The sequence below is a fragment of the Drosophila montana genome, unplaced genomic scaffold, assembly GCF_035044405.1.
Source record: "Drosophila montana isolate Dmon_TW-CO22-7 unplaced genomic scaffold, ASM3504440v1 contig_3213_1, whole genome shotgun sequence".
Lineage (NCBI taxonomy): Eukaryota > Metazoa > Arthropoda > Insecta > Diptera > Drosophilidae > Drosophila > Drosophila montana.
The window spans coordinates 459,926-480,474 of record NW_026998093.1 but is presented as its reverse complement, the minus strand read 5'-3'; the positions used below and the strand labels follow the sequence as shown (position 1 = coordinate 480,474).

At 41.6% G+C, this 20,549-nt stretch overlaps 1 protein-coding gene and 1 long non-coding RNA gene across 4 annotated transcripts in view; one reads left to right on the top strand and one right to left on the bottom strand.

Annotated features, from left to right (window-relative positions):
- LOC135432843 (uncharacterized) overlaps positions 1-7,294 on the top strand; it is a 35,094-nt gene extending 27,800 nt beyond the window's left edge. The window contains exons 2-4 of the long non-coding RNA XR_010436971.1: positions 1,071-1,274; positions 2,780-2,840; positions 7,114-7,294. This is a non-coding gene — a long non-coding RNA (uncharacterized LOC135432843). The remainder of the gene's footprint in view (positions 1-1,070; positions 1,275-2,779; positions 2,841-7,113) is intronic.
- Positions 980-19,651, bottom strand: LOC135432842 (uncharacterized). 3 transcript variants are annotated; one of them, XM_064688677.1, is made up of 3 exons: positions 19,374-19,651; positions 11,603-11,795; positions 980-1,224 (listed from the first exon to the last, which is right to left on the bottom strand). In XM_064688677.1, exons 1-3 carry the CDS (start codon positions 19,492-19,494, stop codon positions 1,161-1,163), a joined length of 378 nt encoding a protein of 125 aa, XP_064544747.1. In that variant the 5' UTR covers positions 19,495-19,651; the 3' UTR covers positions 980-1,160. The 3 variants fall into 3 exon arrangements, with proteins under 3 accessions (XP_064544747.1, XP_064544749.1, XP_064544748.1); XM_064688679.1 differs by having other exon boundaries at positions 980-1,247; positions 19,374-19,649; XM_064688678.1 differs by lacking the exon at positions 19,374-19,651 and adding an exon at positions 18,906-19,034.
- Between the last annotated feature and the right edge of the window lie 898 nt (positions 19,652-20,549).

Below are 20,549 nucleotides of genomic sequence, written 5' to 3'. Positions count from 1 at the left end.
TTGAAAGCCATTTGAATACATTTCTCGGCTGTCGCGTTCCCTGGGCTCACATCGCATCCAGCTCTCGATATATTTTGAGAAAGTATGGCGCATTACATTTTAGTAGACGCTGACGGCAAAAGCTGCTGGTTGCCAGCTGCGACTTGTCGTAGTCAACGTCGTCGTCGTCGTCGTTGTTGTCGTCGTTGTCGTTGTTGTTGTCGTTGTCCCTTCGCCAATTTGTTGCTGACACTGCTGACGACTTGGCCTGTAGCCCGACTGTAGCCAGCAGCTGTAGAGACGGGGCCAAAGGCTTGGCCAGGTCTGGCCGGGACGGGACGGGACGGGAACAGCCAGCGCTTGGCAATGAAGCGCATAAAAACTAATTGATTGGATGCCAAGATGTTAAGCGCATAACGGCAGCAGCAGCAGCAGCGGCAGCAGCGGCAGCAGCGGCAACAGTTGCCGCTGTGCCACGTTTGAGGCGTTGTCAGTGGGTCTCCTGGTTCGAGTTTGGCTTTTCAGCAACTTTTATTCAATTTAAATGCGCTTGCAGCGTCAATGTGTGTGGATAGACCCGCCCAGCTCTTGAGGTCCCCGAAGCTGTTCAGCTGTTGGCCAGTTTACAACTGTTGCTGCTGCGGTGCTCGCTTAAATTAATTATTTTTTATTAACTTTTCGCTTATTGATGACATTTTTCAAATTTTCAACATTCCCACAATGCTGCAACTTCAACGTCAATGGCAAATTTGTCGCATGCGATTTTTATGCTGATCGTTCGGCATTTTTCTTGGCGGCTGCACATAAAATTTGATGGTAAGTTAATAAAATGATATAGCCTTTGGGGCTTTTTCATTTAATTTTTTAGATTCTCTTTAAGATATTTTTTCTGTGGCATGCACAGATATATGTGTGTAGTGTACTATTATAAAATATAAGAAAATAAGCTTGGCAAAGCTTTAACTTAGAGTTACAAATTAACTGAGACAATTGAAGCAAGTTTTTTGTTGTAATTTTTATATTGTGCATATTTATTCAATATATTTACATAATAATTTAAATAATTTTATTCATTAAAACTATTAACTTAGCTTCTTCGATCTATTGCAAAACAGATGCACCCCGCGTGTCGGTCACAAAGGAAGCGATGCTCGCCAATGTGCTTGAACCTTCAGCATATCTTAATGCCAATGGGCCACCAGAGTCGCCAAAGCAAGGACTGCTCTTACTGGGCTCCAGGCAAACCTAGGATGAAGCAAAGGGAGATACTGATGGCAGATAGTAATTTAATAAAGGTTCGTATTTCTTATAATATAGAATAATAACATTGTAATATTGCAGCTGTCTTAGCTTTTTGCGGATTTGAAACTATAAGAAAAACATTATACATAGGGTATTGTAACATTAACTCTGTCAGCGAGCTGCTGTAAGATCAAATCCTCCCAGATTACACCGCCATTAAAAGAATACAAGTATTTGAATATATTTCAGTAAATACTGGATATGGAAAACGTTTCGCTTTTGCATTGATTTGATTTGAGAACCATTTGAGATAGATAGAACGGTAGCCGCAACTTAAATTTACTCTGCATTATGAAAAGTAAAAAAGCAGTATTAACAACCGGCAGTCACTGAAGAATTTAAATAACACAGATTCTTAATAATTAAAAAAGAAAACTTGCAACACCGTCCTCTAACTAATGGACTCTACATTTTCCAAAGTCCCAGTTAACAACTCTGGGGATTAAAGATTTAGATGCATCAAGAAAACAGTTTTCAAATTTTGTTTAGCAGTTATTTAAAATAGCAGGTATTATGAATATTTCGCAGTTGGTTGCAGTCGGTTTTCGCTTATATTAATAGAGAATTTGTTAATTTGCTTTGCCATGACTTAATTGTTTTTATAAATTATGACTAGGTTTCATTATAAAGTAACTAAAGGGATCACATACATATGTACGTATGTTAGCTAACGGTTGTTCGTACGGAGCCCTCAATGCAATCTCTGGCAGTTAATCGCGTCAACATTTTATCTGGCGATGTTAATTCCACTTTCCTGCACACCAAAAAATAAAATGGTTAAACAACAGCAACAACAACCAAATTGGCAAAAGCAAAAGGCAACACTTGAGCATTTATCAAAAGTTATTGCAAATTAATTGCAATCTGCGTGGCGCAATCAGCGGCAACATCTCGAGGCGATCCCGAGACCCCATGGCATTTTCGGCTGCTGCCGCTGTTGCTGTTGCTGCTTACCAAAATTTATTGATGCCTTATTAGCTGATAATCACAATCACATACACAGAGACAGAGACAGAGAGAGCGAGAGCGAGTGAGAATGAGGTGCGTCAGAGAACGGTAAAAACGTTCTCATCTGGCCCTGGCATATTAAAGTGCATTAAGATAATTGAAATGGCCAATATAAAAATGTTTTCCCTTTTTTCCTTATTCCAAGCAAATCAGTTTTCGGTGTCAAAAACTTGTTTGAAGTGTTGAGTATCGCGCTTCGGGCCATTTCGGTTGCAGCTCCGCTCGTCAGCCTCCACTCAGAGATATGCTGCATCAATGGAGCTGTTCTCGTTGTTGTTGCTGTTGTTGTTATACCCTTGTTGAGGGTCTTATAATTTGCTCACAAAGTGTGCAACGCATAGAAGAAGCCATCTCTGACTCCATAAAGTATAAATATTCTAGGCAAGTATATCGTGTCTTTCAGTCCGTCTGTTTGCTTCTTTTCAAACTTTTCTCTCTGTTTTAAAACTATCGTCATGAAATTTTGCATAAGTTTGTCTTTCTATTGCAGACGGAACTTATGTCGCATTCGACTGGATCGGGCCACAATATGATATGCTATGGATGGATCGGTAAGAAAGAAAGTTATTTTTTTCATCAATATATCTGCACCAATAACGAGGCTATTTCTTGACCTTATGTAAAAAATGACATCAAATTACTATATTATATCAATCAGTTAGAAATTTTGTTTTTATACTAAATTACTTCTAAACTATATATCTTGAAGAGCATTTCATCTTCGGCGTGCCTAACGTATCCGCTTCTTGCTGTTGTTGTTGTTGTTGTTGTTATTGCTGTTGGCTTACATATTTCCTGGAATTCGGCGAGTTCTACTTGAGGCCTGGCCCCGCTGAAACGGTTTTTCAATTTTCATATTTCTCATGTCTGAGGTTTTGATTTAGTGATTATGTTATGGCTGGCAGACACACACACACACACACACACACGCACACACATTATGTATATGAGTTATTAAAAGGCTTTCTTTCGATAAGCCACGTTTGTACAATGGTCCGGCATTAAGGCTAAAGTGTTTGCTTAAGACGATTTAAGGCGTTGCTCAGTTAACGGAGCATATGAGCGAATCTTAAGCAGGACATCTGATTATTCTAAATGGCATATGGCACGCATTGTGTTTGTGTTTGTTTTGGGTGCAGATAGTGCGCTTTCTCATGCACAAATCATGCCATATGTTGAATGGGTTATGCAAAAAAGATGCAAAGCTCTTTAAATTGTTTGTCGGTTAATGGCCACGTTTATGGCTAGGTAATTGTTTGGCTAGCTACTTAGGCTTCAGCGCAATTGACGCGGCCATAAATCAGCTAAAGGGCTGCAGGCGCACAGAGCTGGTGTGCCCTGTCCCCAGACATGTTGACAGTTGGCACCAGGAAGTAAAAAGCTTTCCAAGAATTTTTGAGGCGTAGCAACTGTTTGTGACATGTTTTGATTTGTGTCGCCAATGTTTATGAGCTTGTAAGCCACAAAGCCAGACCCACCAGAACCATCAGAACCACGGTAACCACCAGATGCAGATGTGCTCCGGTGTGGGCCCCTCATCGCATTGCCGCTCACTGCTAACGGCCAGCCAGAATGTTGTTATCGATGACATTAATAGCGATTTGAGACTTTCATCAATTACACGGCTTTTGTCCCGACTGCATCGGACATGGCCCGAGCTCGGCCTACGCATCGGAGTTAGCCAGAGCGCAATTGTAAATTATGACAATGCGAATTTGATTTGAAAGCCGTGGCATATTGTTGCCTATGATGTAAACGCTGATAAAAGTCTGAAACAGGGCGAAACGCCTTGGCCAAACGCATTCAAAGTCATGGTTGCCCATCAGCCATAACAGCAACAACAACAACAACAACAATAACAAACGTTTAAGTACGAGTAATTTGGCGAATACCGTTTTGGTTTTGGCTTTGGATTTGGTCATCGGTCTTTGCCTTTTGCCTTGACCACCAGCAACGTCGCCGGCAATCAAGTCAACTATAGCTCCAACTGCGACTCCAGCAAGAGCAAGAGCAACAGCAACAGCTACAGTTACAGCTACAACTTCAGCTCGAGCTGAACTGTATTAACTCTTGTCTGTCTGTAGCTGTGACAGTGAGTTGGACTTGGTACTTGGTGCTCGGTTGGTGGTGTTCCAAGAGCGCCAACTGTTGCGGCTGCGGCTGCCGCGGCTGCTGTCAGTTGAATCTTCCTGTTTGCACAAACGTCACGTTCGAGTCACGTTTCCAACTGGGGACCCCTCATCAATGGCCGGCACTTAGTTGCAGTTGATGTTTCCCACAAATTTAAGGCCAAATCTCCCAATGGCCAATGTACAATGGGCAATGGTCGCTGGGCGCTGGGCGCTGGCGTAACGCAACAATTTCGCAATCACCTGACAATGTGACAGGTAATAGTCGTGTCCACGGCACGGCACCTAGACACATTGCATTTGCATACTCATAGGTTTAAGCCGTACTGTGAAGTAATTTCGCTGCCATTTTGCCAGGTCGTTGGCCATAGTCAGGTCCCCCCCCCCCCCGTTATGCCCGTCTTCATACAACTGACTGCATACTGTGATAAGTAATTGCATTGCGTTCCATACGAGCCGCTCGCACACACAATTTGGGGCAGGCCTACACCACCAAAGAGCCTTCATTCATGATTTGGCCCCACATAACAACAGTTGGACTCGCAGTTGAAGCTGGTGAAATTGTTGCCCAATGTGTGACCACATAAATTGCCAAGATTCCTCGTGGCATTGACTGTTTCTTGTTATTAAAAGTGTAGCCCACATAGAACATGAGAAGCAATTTGCTAGAACAGTTAAAACGGCAAGTTATACGATCTTCACGTTAACAACTAGAGTTTGGAGAGTTAGATAATCGGTAATAAAAACGTAAAATTTGGTGGTAGCATCTATTTTATACATAATGTATTTACAACACAATATCCAAAGCAAAGATGTTTAATATCAGTTTAAACGGATTCTTCATAACTCATTTCCAATATATTTAGTCAAAATTCACCTATATCTATTCCCTTACTTCTTCATATTTTCCCCAATTTTATGTAAATTATCAAGAGATATACGATTTTATCGGTTTTCAAAAAATTAACATGTTAATAACTCGGCCTGTTGACGACTGGTATTGGAAAGCTCTAGAATTTTGAATTAGTGGAACAATTTAATTCGTGAAAATATCCTAGTCTATATAAGACTAAATATGCCATGCGTTTTTAGCAGAAAACGTTATGTAATCCCTTGCTATGTTGTCAATTTGGGTCAAAATTTAGATTTTAATTTTTTTGATCGATAGTACTGGTCCTTACGAGTCTAAAATGGTATAAAATTCCCAAATCTGACATTATTTGGCCGAGATATCCCAAAAAATCATCAAAAAAGGTTGACTTTCCAAACGAATCGGTTTTTGATCAACCACTTTTTTTTACTCATCGATGTTTTAAAAGTTTGAATGCCAATTGATAGTAGGGATCCGTACGAACTCAAAAAGGTATAACATTTTAAAATCTGACAATATTTACCCGATATATTAAAAAAAAATCATCAAAAAAGTGTTGATTTTCGAACAGACCCCGATTTTTAGAAAAAACCTGATGTAGCCGCTTGCCATTTTGTTGATTTGGATTAAAATTTAGATTTTCACTTTTTTAATCGTCCTTATGGCTTGTGAGATATGGGTATTGTCTTTTTAAAGGACATTAAATTGACCACCTTAAGGACCACTCTGATGTCCTTTCGAGAACATGTAGTTCTTATCCAACTTAATTAGAATCTGTATGAAAATGGACGTAAGTCCTTCAAGGAGCTGAGGAAAATAGATTTTTGTCTGTAGAGATAAAAGGCCGTATCCTTGCCGATCATGATGTCCATTTGGCAACTGTTGGTCCTCATCCTCCCAATTCAGTAAATATAAAGAAAAGGACGAAAGTCGTCTAGACAGCATAGATATGAGTACAATTCTTTCGTAAATCAACAAAGACATAACTCGGCCGCATCCTTGCGGATCCTGACAAGTCCTATTTCAAACAAATCTTATGAATAAGGACAATAAAAGGACAACAAAGGACAACAAAGGACAACAAAATCGTCTTTGCCGTTTCAGAGATATGGCCTATTTTTGAAAAAGGATATTTTTCAATTAGCCACAACTCGGCCAAATCCTTAAGGATATCGAAAGGATATATCGCTTTGAGCTCGTGGGGAGCAGGACTATCGATTGGCATTCAAGGATTTCCAGAATTCGACCAAAAATTTCGTCTAAGTTTTTCCTAGGGGCTTAGTCGCAAAATTGGTTAAAATCGAATAATTCCGGGCTAACTTGGCCATTTGAAGGACTTTCGGGGTGTCCTTTGGCCAGTAGAAAGTCCTCACCCTCCAATTGAAGAATTTATAACCAAAAGGACGAAAGTCCTTCAGACAAAAAAGTTTTAAGGACGATTTTGTTTGAAGAAAATAAGCCATAACTCGACCATATCCTGGCGTGTCCTGGCGAGTCATATGTCAAAATAATTGTATTGACCGGGACTACTAACTAGCCAAATTTTATTAGGATCGTCCTTGTAGTTTTGGATATATTAAAGGATTTGTGTTATCGGGCCATTACCGTGCGCTCCGGGACAAAAATTTTATAAGTCCAATTTCGAGTCATATCATTCTTAGATGACCCCATATTTTTATGATGCAGATCGATGCAGGGGGTCTATACGATCCTAACGCAGCATATCCTTTGAAAATCTGCAAGGACATTCCCGAGTTATGGCCTATTTTCCGCTTTTATATAATTATTTATTTGTTTAATTTAAATGTATTTTTATCTTTTCAGACTGACAAATTAAGGACTACAATCAGCTCTAAGGACCTTCACGAGTGACAGAGCAGATTTTTCCAGGATCGGACTTTAATTAAGCCAAATATAGTTATTTTAAGTTTCAATACCCTTAATTTATAATTTATGCTCGATTTGTATAATTTTAAGAGAAATAATTAAGAAAACTCGCATAAAAAACAACAATTTTATAAATTGAAACATAAATAAATCAATTATTTAAAATAAAAGAGAAATTCCCTGTTATTTTTATTTAAAAATTCAAAAATCAACGGTCTTTAGAAATCCGTTGCATACCCGCCAGGGGCGTCTGTTGGCAACCGCTGGCTGCCGAGATTTTTCTTAAAATCTGCCAAAATACCAGGCGAACAGAAATGCCCAGAAGGTCGACGAAAAATATTTTTAGCTGCCGAAAAATTATATTGCATACCCGAAAGGGGCACCCTTGTCGCCGGCTGGGTCCCAAATTTTTACTTAAATTTCCCAAGAAACACCAGGCGAACAGAAATACCCAGAAGGTCGACAAAATATATTTTTAGCTGCTGAAACATTTCATTGCATACCCAAAAGGGGCGCCCTCGCTGCCGGCTGGGTCGCGGAATTTGCACTAAAATTTCACTCAAATACCAGGCGAACAGAAATGCCCAGCAAGTAGATGAGTTGTTTGAATAAAAATTTTCATTGCATATACTTAAGGGGCAAAAATTTTACTCATTTAAAATGAGTGCTTTTTAATAACAGAATCATGTAAAATGAGTTCTGTAAGCACGGCTGTTAGGCAACAGATCATGTACAGGGGCTGCTGAAAGAAAAAGAATACATGTTTTTGGACCATTTTGATGCGAATTTCTCAAGGATCTGATCCTGTAGGTTCTCAAGGACTATATCAATGGTATGATATTATAACCAAGGATATGTTAGTCAACTAAGGACCATCAACGGCCGCAACAGCTACTGTGCATGGCTAAAAGAAAAATCATACATGTTTTTGGACAATATCTGGCATTTTAGACCCTGTAGGTTCGCTAGGACTATATCCATGGTATGGTATAACCAAGGATACATGGGTCAACTAGGTACCAACTGTTTTAATTGTCTTTATCCTTATTGCATCGCCAATCCTTTATTTCATCGATCTGTGAAGAAAAAAACACGTTTTAATGCAGGTCAAACAAAATGTATAAGGGTATTTTGAAAAAGTAAAATGGCCATAACTCGGTCATATCCTTGCAGAATTTCAAAGGATATGGTGCGTTAGGATCTAGGAGACCAACTGCATCGGCCTGCATACAAAAATTGGGGGGTCATCTAAGAGTCATGGACTTGGAAAATTTTCAGTTCCGGGGCCAACGAAAATTGGCAGAAATCACAAAAAATCAATAAAATTGCAATATCTCTGAAACTACAAAGACGATCTCGACGTCCTTTGGCCAGTTGGAAGTCCTAGTCAATACAATTTTTTTTGACACAGGACTCGTCAGGATACGCGAGGATATGAACGAGTTATAGCCTATTTTCATTGCACAAAATTGTCCTTAAAACTCCGTTGTCTGAAGAACTTTCGTCCTTTGATTTGTATATTATTCAATGGGAGGGTGAGCACTACTTGTTGTCCAAAGGACATCTCGATAGTCCTTCAAATGGCAAAGTTAGCCCGGATTTGTTCGATTTTAGCCAATTTCACGACGAACCCCCTAGGAAAAATTTTAGCAAAATTTTTTGTCGAATCATCAAAACCCTTGGATGGCAATCGATAGTCCTTCTGCCCACGAGTTCAAAAGGGTATATCCTTCTGATATCCTTCAGGATTTAAAAGAGTTATGACGATAAATAGAATGTCCTTTTTAAAAAAGTAGCCATACTTCGGGAACCACACGGACGATTTGGATGTCCTTTGGCCAGTTTATGATTCTTGTCCACAGGAACTGTTTGACACATGACTTGCCAGGATCCTCAAGGACAAGGCTGAGTAATAAGCATAGAAAGTAATTTAGGTCCTTCACATGCCCAGAGATACCATGGGCATTCCACAATTAAAAAAAAAATCATCATAAAAGTGTTGATTTTCTAACCGACCCCGATATTTAGAAAAAACGTGATGTGACCCCTTGACATTTTGTTGATTTGGGTCAACATTTAGATATTCCTTTTTTGATGCCAATCGATAGTTCTGATACTCACGAGTCTAAAATGGTATTAAATTCCCAAATATGACATTATTTGGCCGAGATATCCCAACAAATCATCAAAAAAGGTTGACTTTACAAACGAATCGGTTTTTGGCCAACCACTTTTTTTTACTCATCGATTTTTTAAACGTTTGAATGCCATTTGATAGTAGGGATCCGTACGAACTCCAAGAGGTATAACATTTCAAAATCTGACAATATTTACCCGAGATATTCAAAAAAAATCATCAAAAAAGTGTTGATTTTCGAACCGACCTTAATTTTTCGGACATCTTTTTCAACATCTTTTTTAAGCCCTTAATTTTTATTTTTATTGAATGCCAATTGCTAGTAGGCTTCCGTTCGAATTCAACAATGTATATATTATCTGATGATATTTACCTGAGATACTCCTAAAAAATCATCAAAAAAGTTTTCATGTTTAAACCGACTCCGATTTTTGCAAAACACGTGATGTAATCTTTTGCCATGTTTATTTTTCAAATTTAAATATGATTTTTTTTAATTCCAATCAAGTACTGGTCCATATAAATCCCCAATGTGTGTACACTATTCAAAGGTAGATAACGCATAAGCAATCACATACAAGCACAATAAGATATCAATTGCAAAAACACACCCAAACATATGTATGCTTACATATGTGTATATGACTGCTAGGCTGTTAATAGGTCAAAGTAAGACATGTCCATTTTCTGTACTCCGATTTCTATATATAAATATTTAAATACTATATTATATAATAAATAAATTAATAGTTTTAGTCTGTCCGAGTTCAAAAAGGTATATTATTAAAGAATAGGACGATACTTGCCCTTACTAAAATAATACTAACCTTAGTAGACTATCACCCACAGCATAACAACATGCCATATTGACTAACGAGGCTACACTAACTCAGAATAAAGTTGCGCAGATCCATAAAAACGGCGCTCAGAAAATAGAGCACGCAAACGAGCAGAAGAGAACATGAATGCCAGCAATTATGGATTGGACCAATCAGCGATCAGCACCAAAAAGAATCATGAGCGCGTGAGCGTAAATAGAAAAATGACAGCGAACACACACACAAACAGGTGACTGCTTATCTTCGGATTTGGCGCACGTGTTAGTGTGGGTATTCGCTGTCATTTTTCTACTAACGCTGCATGTGGCACATCGCTCTCACTCGCATTTTGATAGCTTGCTTATTTTCTGTGCGCCGGTTTATTCGTCCGTCTAAGTTACTCACAATTTAATATTCTGCTAGTTTGACCACAGCTGCTGAATCGGGGGAGTCTGAAATGGTATATTCCAGTAGTGGCGATAAGGCATATTTTATAAGGCTTAGGAATTTGTTTAAACAAAATAGAAGAATTTTACCTCCAGTTACAGTTTCGCTCGGATTAGGTTGAAAAATACAAGTTGAAAAGTTATTAGTTTTTATTAACAAAAATATATCGAATTAATACCTTTAAGGATTCGTAAAAAGCTTTAAAATCGACAGACAGATCTCTACAAATTTTGATTTCAGAACCGATCCAGATTTGGCAACAACTTTACATTTTTTTAATTGTCTATATTCAGTAATCTCCAGGTACCGATGATACGATCGATAGTATCGAATTAAAAAAGGTACATCTCCAAAATCAGACGTTTTCTATCCGTGATATTCTATGAAAATTTTCAAAAAGTTTTGATTATCGAGCCGACCCTTGTTTTTGTACAAAAAAGTTATTTTTTTTTTTTTTTCAAATGTGGTTAAAAAATAATTTTATGATTTTTTTGAATGACAATCGATAGTACTGGTTCATATGAGTCCAAACTCATATAAAATTGCAAAATCAGAAGTTTTTTACCCGAGATATTCAAAAAACAACAAACATTTTCATTTTCGAGCCGACCCAAATTTTGACACAAAATGTGATGTAAATCTGACCTTTTCCTCCACAGATAATTTAAAAAAACCTAATGAATTATTTTTTACATATTTATGTAAACGATTTTAAAGCATGATTCAGTCCTTATGATGAACAGGATAATTTGGGTTAAGTCGCAAAGGTGCAAGATGGATTGTTTTTGATGTGTAAAACTGATAACTTTGGCCGGGCAAAGCCGTGTAGTACCCGCTAATATAACTTTCACATAATTCTATTAATTGGTTCAATTTCGAAATTAAATTTAAAAATAAAATAATTGTTAGAACAATAATATCAAACTGATTACATATAGACAAAATTTAATATTTCACGCGAGAGGACTACCCGAAACTATACCCACATTTTGGGAAAGCTGAAACCTATAGATTTGCCTCTTACCTTTCATCCATCTTTCTCCTCTCCAATGTCAAGTGCCAAGAGTGCTGGAATGGAGTAGAGGCCAAGCCCTCGTTCCTATCCAGGCCCAACTGTTGCCTTTTTGGCTTTGTCTTCAAGTGTTTGTGTTTTGTGCTTTGCTGATTATTTTGCTGATTAGGCTTATGGTTCATAAGACTGCATTTGCGGAATGGACCTGTTGATGGGGAGCGGGATTTAAATAAATTACAAGCGCATTTTGTTGCTCAAATGTTGTGGGCTAATTGTATGCAGGAGTTAACCGACTGCAATCCTCTCCAGTCTGTTGATGTGAATGTGAATGGAGTGTGATTTGGGTTGGGTAGGCGAACGAGTGCGGTTTGGGTTTCCAGTTTGGCATCGAACTGCTGGATGGGAAAAGGGGAGGAGGAGGTGGGCAAACGACATTTGCAATTCGCAATGGAAAGACGCTTGTAAGACGCTTTCGCCAATCTTTTAATAAGAATCAAACACTAGACGAAAAATTTAAAACCATTTCGTATATGAGCAGCTTCCACTTATCGCTGATCGTGCCGGTAGGTAGTGTGTAGTAGGTACTACAGTAGATTCGGAGCCACAGCCTGGTGGGCAGACACATTTGTAGAGATGAGACAGAGAAAGAGATAGAGAAACGGTAAGAGAGAGAGAGAGGTGCTCATTACAGCCTGATCTGGTGAGCAGTTCGGGCCTGGCAGTAGGACTGGGTCTGAGTCTGGATACTGGGCGCATGCCAATCATGTTTGGGTCGCCTTGGTCCACTCTACTTAGTCGCTGTCCCGACTGCGTCTGCGTTCCCTGCTCAGCTGTCCGCCCAGCTGTCCGGCAAAACAGAAGTTCTTGTCGTTTGTTCCTGTTACTTGTTGTGCGCCTGCTCGTTGAATATTTCAAATTGCAATCAGTTTGCAGGCATCTGCGGCCGCAAGCACTGCCCCAGCTACCGGATCATTGATCTTGGCTCAGCAGCTATTGGCTTTTGTGCGCTAGTGACCAGCTTTTGTGGACGTCCAGCGGGTGTTGGTTGCATTAGTTTCGTTGCGCTTAATTTATTAAAATATCAAATTTAAGTACATGGCCAGCAACTTGTAGTTGATCTGCACTGTGGTAGCCAATTTATCGAGGCCTCCCGAGATAAGCTCCCTTGAAAGCAGACACTTGCGCATTCAGAATGGATTGTATTTTTTTTTTTTTATCTATTTATTCAATTATGAATTTAATTTGTTATATTTTCTTGAGCACACTTTCCACTTTTCCACTTTATTATCGCTTTGCCGTATTGCCTGGGTTTCTCTGTGTAAAGCCCATATAATTGTCAAATTAAGTGCACTTATAAAAAGTGCATTTCATAATTAGGAGCTGGTTGCTGCTCGGTTGCAGCTGCAGAGGCAACAGTTGCTAATTTATGCCATTTGCTCAATGCCAATGCAAAGCGGCGCAGCGAACCGAAGCGCTGCGAAGAAGGATGAATACGGGAACAAAAGGACAGCGGAGCCGAAGGACTGGAGGACAGTAGTCGGTGGCAAGCAGTTGGTTGGCTGGCGGCCACTTATGAAAATTGGATTTTTACACTCCATTCTTGATGGAATGTTTATTGAGCTGTCATGCTGTTGCAGTTGTTGTTGTTGTTGTTCGACTTGACTCGTTTCGACTCGGCAACAGGCTCAATAATTTAAATATCAAAATTGTTAGCAATTTGCACGCCCAGCGGTGCGTTAGCCGCCAGCAACAGCAGTTGCAGCAGCAGCGGCAGCAGCAACAGCGCTGCTAACAGCAACAGCAACAATTGCTAATCAAATTAAGCAATTATCTTGTTACGAGCACAGACGAGCAACATGGCAGCACATCAAGTGGCCCGATTGGCCAGCCCTTGCCCCTTAGCCGCCGCCCGCAGTGCGTTTCATCATTGCCAATCAAAGGGTATTCGTTCCTATATAAAAATAGCTCACACCTTGCGTCCAGCCTGTACGTTTCACTGCGCCAATAGGCGTTCCACGGGGCGGTGAGAAAGCAACAACAACAAATGCAAAGTGCCCATTGTGCGATGGCATAAAGCCCGCAGAGTTTATAAAGTCATAATAATGCCAGGGAAAATACGCTTAAAATGCAATTTATCGCCACCAACAACAATAACAGCAACACGAACAACATCAGCGGCAGCAGCGGCAACAATCCTGCGAAAAATTGATGACGGCGACAGCAGCAACAACAGCTACAAGCAACAGCAACAAGTTGCCGGCTGTCCGACGAACTGACAGGCATCAGCGTCAGTCATTTTAGCCAACTGCCCAGCGTTGCCGGACCTGGACCCGGCGCGGCCCAGCCAAGCTTGGCCTGGCCTTCCTGCGGCGTTTTAGCTTGACGCCCGCCCGAATGTTGTTGCTGTTGTAGCTGTTGTAGCTGTTGCTGGCAATGGCAACGAAAAAATTAAGACATTTTATAAATTGCGCGTTGCTGCCGCCGCCTCTCAACTTGCGACTGCGTCTGGGAAGACAACCCTTAATGTGTTGCCTGCACTGTACTGCATTGCGATTCGTTATGGCAACTGACCGAAACATTGGCCCATCAACAACAGCAACAAGCCTTGATATTGTCCAACTCATCAGCAACAGCAACAGCAACATGGTTATCATCATCAGCTGCAGCAACAGCATGTGAGGCTGGGTGCTTCATTTGATTGCCAAGCTCTATGCTATTCTGCCTGCCACATCTTTAAGTTGCTGTTGCACCATTTGAATGTTGCCAGCGATGCGTCAAGTATGTTGCCGGCGTTTGCAGTTCGGGGCACACCCACTTTTTGGCTGTCGTTGTTATTGCTGTTGCTCTGACCGCAAAACGTAATTGTGTTTACGATCATCTATTGAGATTTTTTTGCCTTGCCAGATGCAACAGGTCACGCCCCTGATACACGCCCGCCCATTGCCCCGCTGTCACTTTCTTTCTCCCTCTGCCTCTATGCCCGTCTCGCTCCCTCCTTTTCTCTTGCTTGCCTAACGCACGTCAATGAGCCTTGGCCAAAGTTTTTCTTTTGGCAACAGCATTTCCCATTCCTCAACTTTGGGACGATGGGTGTGTTTCTCAGTTATCTTTCGCTCATATTTATGTTAATGTGTCTGTGCGCCGAACATCAAAAGACACGGAACGCACAACCACTCAAAATGCTAACTAACGGTTCTGGCTCTGGTTCTGACTTCGACTCGGGCTCTGACTGTGTTTCGGCTTTTGACAGCTTCGCAGTGCGTTTTTTGCGGTCACAAGGAAAGTGTCTTATTGGAAAATTTATGTTTCCTTTGTTATTTCTGGGCTTTAATTAATACACACGTACTCCTCAAGTAAAGGGCTTTGGCTTGAACTGTGCCAATGGGCGTGGCTGACTTTCTAAAGATTAACTACGCCTCCTTTGTGCATCCTTAGCTTTGCTGAGCAAATTCCCTAAATGTGTTCAAGTCGCATTCTAAACATAATTATCTAAGCAAACCCTTTTGAATTATCTTGCTTAATGTGACTGCCACATGTTGCAGAGAGCAACAGTGGCGGCAATTAAAAGCATTAAACGAAGGTGACGCTGACTGATGCGCTCAAAGGATTGGCAGTGACATAAAAAACACAACAGCAACAACAAGTACTGGCAGTTGTTGCTGCTGTCGTCTTGCTGTTGTTGCTGCTGGCTGCTGCCCAGCACTTTCAATCTCGTAGCCACAGTCGCTGCCTACGTGTACTGCCAAGACAGTTTGTTGTTGCTGCCGCTGCGGCTGCTGCTGTTACCTTTTGGCTGGGCAGCCGTCGTACCCTGCTAACCTGCCCTGCTTCCCCTGCCTTGTGCTTGGCCGCAGCTTTGACTACTGATTAATCACTTTGGCGCGTATAATAAATTAAAAATTTCAGCAATTTTGAAAGTCAATTAATCATTGGGAGGCTTCGCTGCCGTTTTTGTTTGTTATTGTGTGCTCTTGATGTGTTTGCTGTTGCTTTTGTATGTTGTTGATGTTGCTACCTTTTTGCTGCCGTTGGGCCAGCCATAGACAACGACGGCAACTCAAAAATGTCAGCCCATGACTACGCGCCGCACGTTTCAGATGATGATGAAGTAGGCGGCGTCGTCATCGTCGTCTTCCAAACTGGACGGCGGTAGATCAAGACAAGGCGGCACTCAGTTAGTTCTATTACCAACGACGATCGCTGGCCGACTGGCTGAATGGTCACGGGAGCAACAGCAACAGCAGCAGCAGCCGTTGTTAGAGGTGCGGCTTTTGGCAGCCACTTTCTTCCTTGCCACGGCGACACATTCTACAGCATTGATAAATGAATGTGAGGGTCAGTTTGGTTTGAGCTGCTGTTGTTGCTGCTGCTCTTGCTGCTGCTGCTGCTCATTTCGGCAGCAACAACTTTCGAGATATACGCGCATTTGTCAGATAAAGCTGCAACGCCTTTCCCATTGTCAGCCTGCCACTGAGTTGAGTTGCTTTCGTTGTTGTTGTTGTTATTGTGTTTGCTTTGGACCGTAAAATATGGTCCCGTATCGCAAGCAACGAGTGTTGAAATTTAAGTTTTAATTTAAGCGATATGAAGGGCAACTCCCAAGCCGAGGTCCAGGTCCCAGTCCAGTCCAATCCAGTCGCCTTCTGTCCGAATCGCGCACAAAATGAAGCCATTTTCATATTTATGAATTTGGCCCCTTATCGAAACGCTTCAATTGGCCATCGAGCGAAGCGGCAAATTAAATATGGGCAGCCATAAACGATACTGACAGCCAAGACTGCAGCAGCAGGAACCCAGCTCCATTCGGCCAAAGCGCGATGCTCGTCTCCAGCTTAGCTGAGTTATTAAGGCATCTTTATGGCCAATCTCAATGAGGTGTGAAGTGCAATCGTTTCGGGCTTTTATTAATACACAAAACATATTTTATTTGTTATGGCTGGCAGAGCGCTACGCACGCTGATCGATTGGAAACGAAAGGAAGCTCAGTCCATGTGATCCCCACAAGATTTGTGTTCTTTTTATGGGGCGCATTCCATTCCCATAAATTTGTCGGGTCGTTTTCAAGGTATTAGTTTGTTCTTTAGACTGATTTGGCATCTAAGAGTTGATCATACATATTTGAATTTGTTCCAATAATTAAAAATGTTTTTCCATTAGTTCCGAATTTGAATAATTCTGATTTACTCTGTTTTTGGAGTGTATTATCCATGTCCAACGCTGTCTTATTCCGCATCTCGTCCGCCATTGTATAGGGCTCATGCAACATATCGCCCAAATTTAATAATTCTGGTGCAGAGCCATCTGGACCAGCTGTAAGCCCTTTCCGCGTACCCTTCTGACAGCTGAGGTCGTTCACTTGTCGTCTTAATTAAGTGCGTGCAACAACTCGTTGCCAGCAAACAGCAGCAGCAGCAGCCACAACAAGATATTCCTGTTGCCTGTGCCAGAACGTGGCGTTGGGTTTAAGGACATTTTGACTGTGGCATCGCGAAGCTGCCAATGAAATCCCATAAGCCGACAGTTGCCGACGATTTTAAGTTCTTTTATGGGTTGTTGTAAATGTTTTTGATGCTGGACTGAATCAAATTTGCATCTGCAGTTGCAATTAACGGCAAATTGTGCTGCTTAATGCTGCTTGCTGCCCGCTGTTGTTGCTGTTGCAGTTGCTGTTGCTGTTTTTAGCTGGCCTAATGATAAATGTTGTCATTTACTATGGATGCATGTGTAATCAGCGTCATGTTACTAACGGTTTATTGTTAACAAACAAATGGTTCAAATGGCGTGACTTCCTGCCAATTTCTAGCCAACAGTTTTGTGGGCTCTATGCATCTCGATTCGTATGTGGTTGTTGGTGTTATTCTAGCTGCTGTTGTTGTTGTCGTTGTTGTTGTTGCATTTAAATTTGAATTTGGGAATTTGAATCGAATTTCGGTTGTGCCAAGTGCCAAGGCAAAAAGCTAAGAAGACGATCGCGAAATTCACGCCATAAGTAGAATGCGATTTTCGCGCGTTGTCGCTGTTTGTGTGTGTCTTAGCTAGTTGCTGCTGGTGCCACTGTTGTTGTTGTTGTTGTCGCGTGTTGCCTCGCTTGTTACGGTGCCCAAATATGAGCAACATCACGAGAATCGTGCGATTTGCCTTGCATATATTTTACAATCCTCAAATCCAAGCCCAATCCCAATCCCAATCCCAATTCCAAACAACATCAACAACAACATGAAACATCATTACCAAAGGGGGCAACCTTTGCAGCTGAGCGGGGGCGGGTCTAAGCAGGAGAAAGAGAGCGAGCGAGAGGGCAACATAATGAAGTTATTTGTCCTGAGGCCAAACGAAATCAACGCACATATCCTTTTTGGCAATTGCAACGCGCTGTCGCATAAATCATTTGCCACTCGCATGAAATTGGGCATAAATTTGCTCCACTTTGCAGCGCCGCTAACCCGCAACTGGCAACCACTGGAGCAGCCAAAAATCAAGTCGTTGGCTTAACGAATGCGCAGCTGGTCGAGTGTCGGAAGGCATGGTAGTTGTGTGTGCTCAAGAGGCGCTTCTTGATGAATGCCACTTAGAGATGAGCCTTGTGGCGAGTGATGTTGCATGTTGCATGGCGTGAGCTGGGACTTAAGGCAGGCGCGTGAACCAATTTATCCTCTTCAATTCAATCTTTGGGCAATAATAAGGAATTTTCTCCTGATGCTATCTAACAGTTTGCCTCTTCAATATAATCTCAATTAGATCAATAACAAATTTTAAACAGCTCACGCGCCCATCTCTAATACATGCTGCACCCACACGCCTCTGGCATTGTCCAACTAAACTTTCAGCTCGAAATTAGCTGCGAATTCGGTTATTAAAACCGCATACCACAATGTGCAGGCAGCGGTCCCAATTTATTTCTCGCCTCTGGACCAGAGAGGAAGATAGAGAGAGTGAGTGCAAGGACCCAATTACCAGGTCCGACCCAGACCCAGACCCAGACCCAGTTTCTATAGCTGTTTCCGTGGTACCTGCTGTGATAAATCAACGTGAGACTAATGCGCGCTTAACACGCGAATTATGATTTTGCAAATGATGTGAATGTGGCTGCCAGTTTGGGCGAAACGGGGCACCGGGCACAGCCACAGCCACTTGATTGCTTTATAATCGCTTCACTTCTGGCCAGGCCGACGCCGACACCGACGCCTTGGCCAACATCCAAGTGGCATTTAATTGCAGTTTAAAGAGTCTTCAATGGACAGGTGACCCCTTGAACTATCGGTAATTAGTTTTGCACAAGACACACGACAAAATCAACAGCGAATCAACACATGACCAGCCTCCGACTGCCGCTCCCTGCTCTGCTTGCCACTTAACAACTGGCCCAGAGACCCAGTGCGGCAGGGTGTCTGGGCATTTAACCCACTTATTATGACTGCCATTTATAACGACATTTTCTAGGCAGCAGCCACAGCAACAGCAACAGCAACAACAACCACATGAGCTGCAGGGAAGTCGTAGGGCGCGCCTTCACAGCCTGCCCGTTGGCCTGTGCTGCTGCCTGTGCGTGAAGTTGTCGCCATCATCCTTATGACCAGGCAGCTGCTGCGGCTGCTGTAGCTGCTGTTGTGTGGGCGTCCTTTTGACCCGCATGTCGTTTATAGCCAACGCTGCTGCCGTTGTGGTGGCCATTTTGTGGTTGCCCTTGTTTGTCCGCCGCGCAGCATTGTTACCCTTTGTGCGGCCGTAGGTCGTCACACACAGTCACGGCCTGGTCTCAACCTATTCACCGCCTTCTACTTACCCCTTTTGTCCCAGCAGCGGCGTCTGACAATGGCACAGTTTTGCATGCAATTGACTCTCACAGCTCGTTGCTTTTTACTGTCCGAATGTGCGCTTATGGATGAACATATAAAAAGAGCCATGTGGGTGGTTTTGGTGCGGCTAAAAGTAGTACACAAGTAGATGCTTTAGATTAAAGTGAAAATCTATAAAACACTTTTAAATTTAAGCATTGATAAAAAAAGTTTTTTGGAAATAAAAATACAAATACGACATATGAATATGTATATGAAATACTTTTCTCAATTGGTCGACTTGAAGTTAAATAGAAAAAAAACCTTTAAATATTTCATGACTTTCAATTCCGGAAAGCAAGCTCATTCGATGGAAAAAAATGCTCGATTCCCTTGACTTGCACCTGTAGAGGCAGTGGCTTTCTATATCTACAAAATGTCTGAATTTGCACGCATTCGTAATTCATGCACATTAGTTGTCGACTTATAAGCTGGCATTGAAGCTGAAAATAATGCCAATACAATTCGATATCATAAATATTTTATGCACTATGCTGTTGCCCTTTTGTTGCTGTTTTAACTTTGCATACATTTTGTCATTTCGGGCGCGGGAATGGAGTAAAAAAAGGAAAAAATCCAAGGGAATGCCTATTAGGCTGCATATTAAAAAACATATATATGCAGGCATGAGGCCAAATAAATAACAGTCCAACAAAATACGAGTACTTGCCAGCGCTTGCAAAGAGGCAGGCGGAGCCAAAACAAAAGCCAACAAGAATACAAAGAATTTTAACCCTTTTTATGATTATGAATGCACGTCAGCATATTTATGTAAAAATTATGCAATTTGCTGCCGTTCTATGCCAATGCGTGGAGCGGTTCAAGGGAAGGAGCCAACGACCAGGAGACAAGAGCTAAGACCCAAGAGCCACATCAGTTGAACTTAGCCAGTCAATCAAAAGTTGACGGGCTCGTCACAGTTGTCGCTGCTGTTGTGGTTGCTGCTGCAAAAGGACAACAGGCGAGCAGCACCAGACAGAGACAGACAGAGGAAGAGAGATAGAGATAATGAGAGGGAAAATGAGAGTGAGTGAGAGGGACAGAGAGAGACGTAGACCGCGGGAAATGCATCTTTTGAGCAATTTGCAAACCAAAATGTGTATTAAAATTTATGACGAGTTCAA

What these genes read in the sequence shown, in the direction of transcription:
- LOC135432842 (XM_064688677.1), bottom strand. Translation starts at nt 19,494, where the DNA reads ATGGCTCTTTTTATATGTTCATCCATAAGCGCACATTCGGACAGTAAA. An exon ending in CCGCTGCTGGGACAAAAGGG is followed by an intron (nt 11,796 to 19,373) that starts GTAAGTAGAAGG and finishes CCCCATCAACAG; the next exon opens with GTCCATTCCGCAAATGCAGT. An exon ending in AGGAGAAAGATGGATGAAAG is followed by an intron (nt 1,225 to 11,602) that starts GTAAGAGGCAAA and finishes GCTTCATCCTAG; the next exon opens with GTTTGCCTGGAGCCCAGTAA.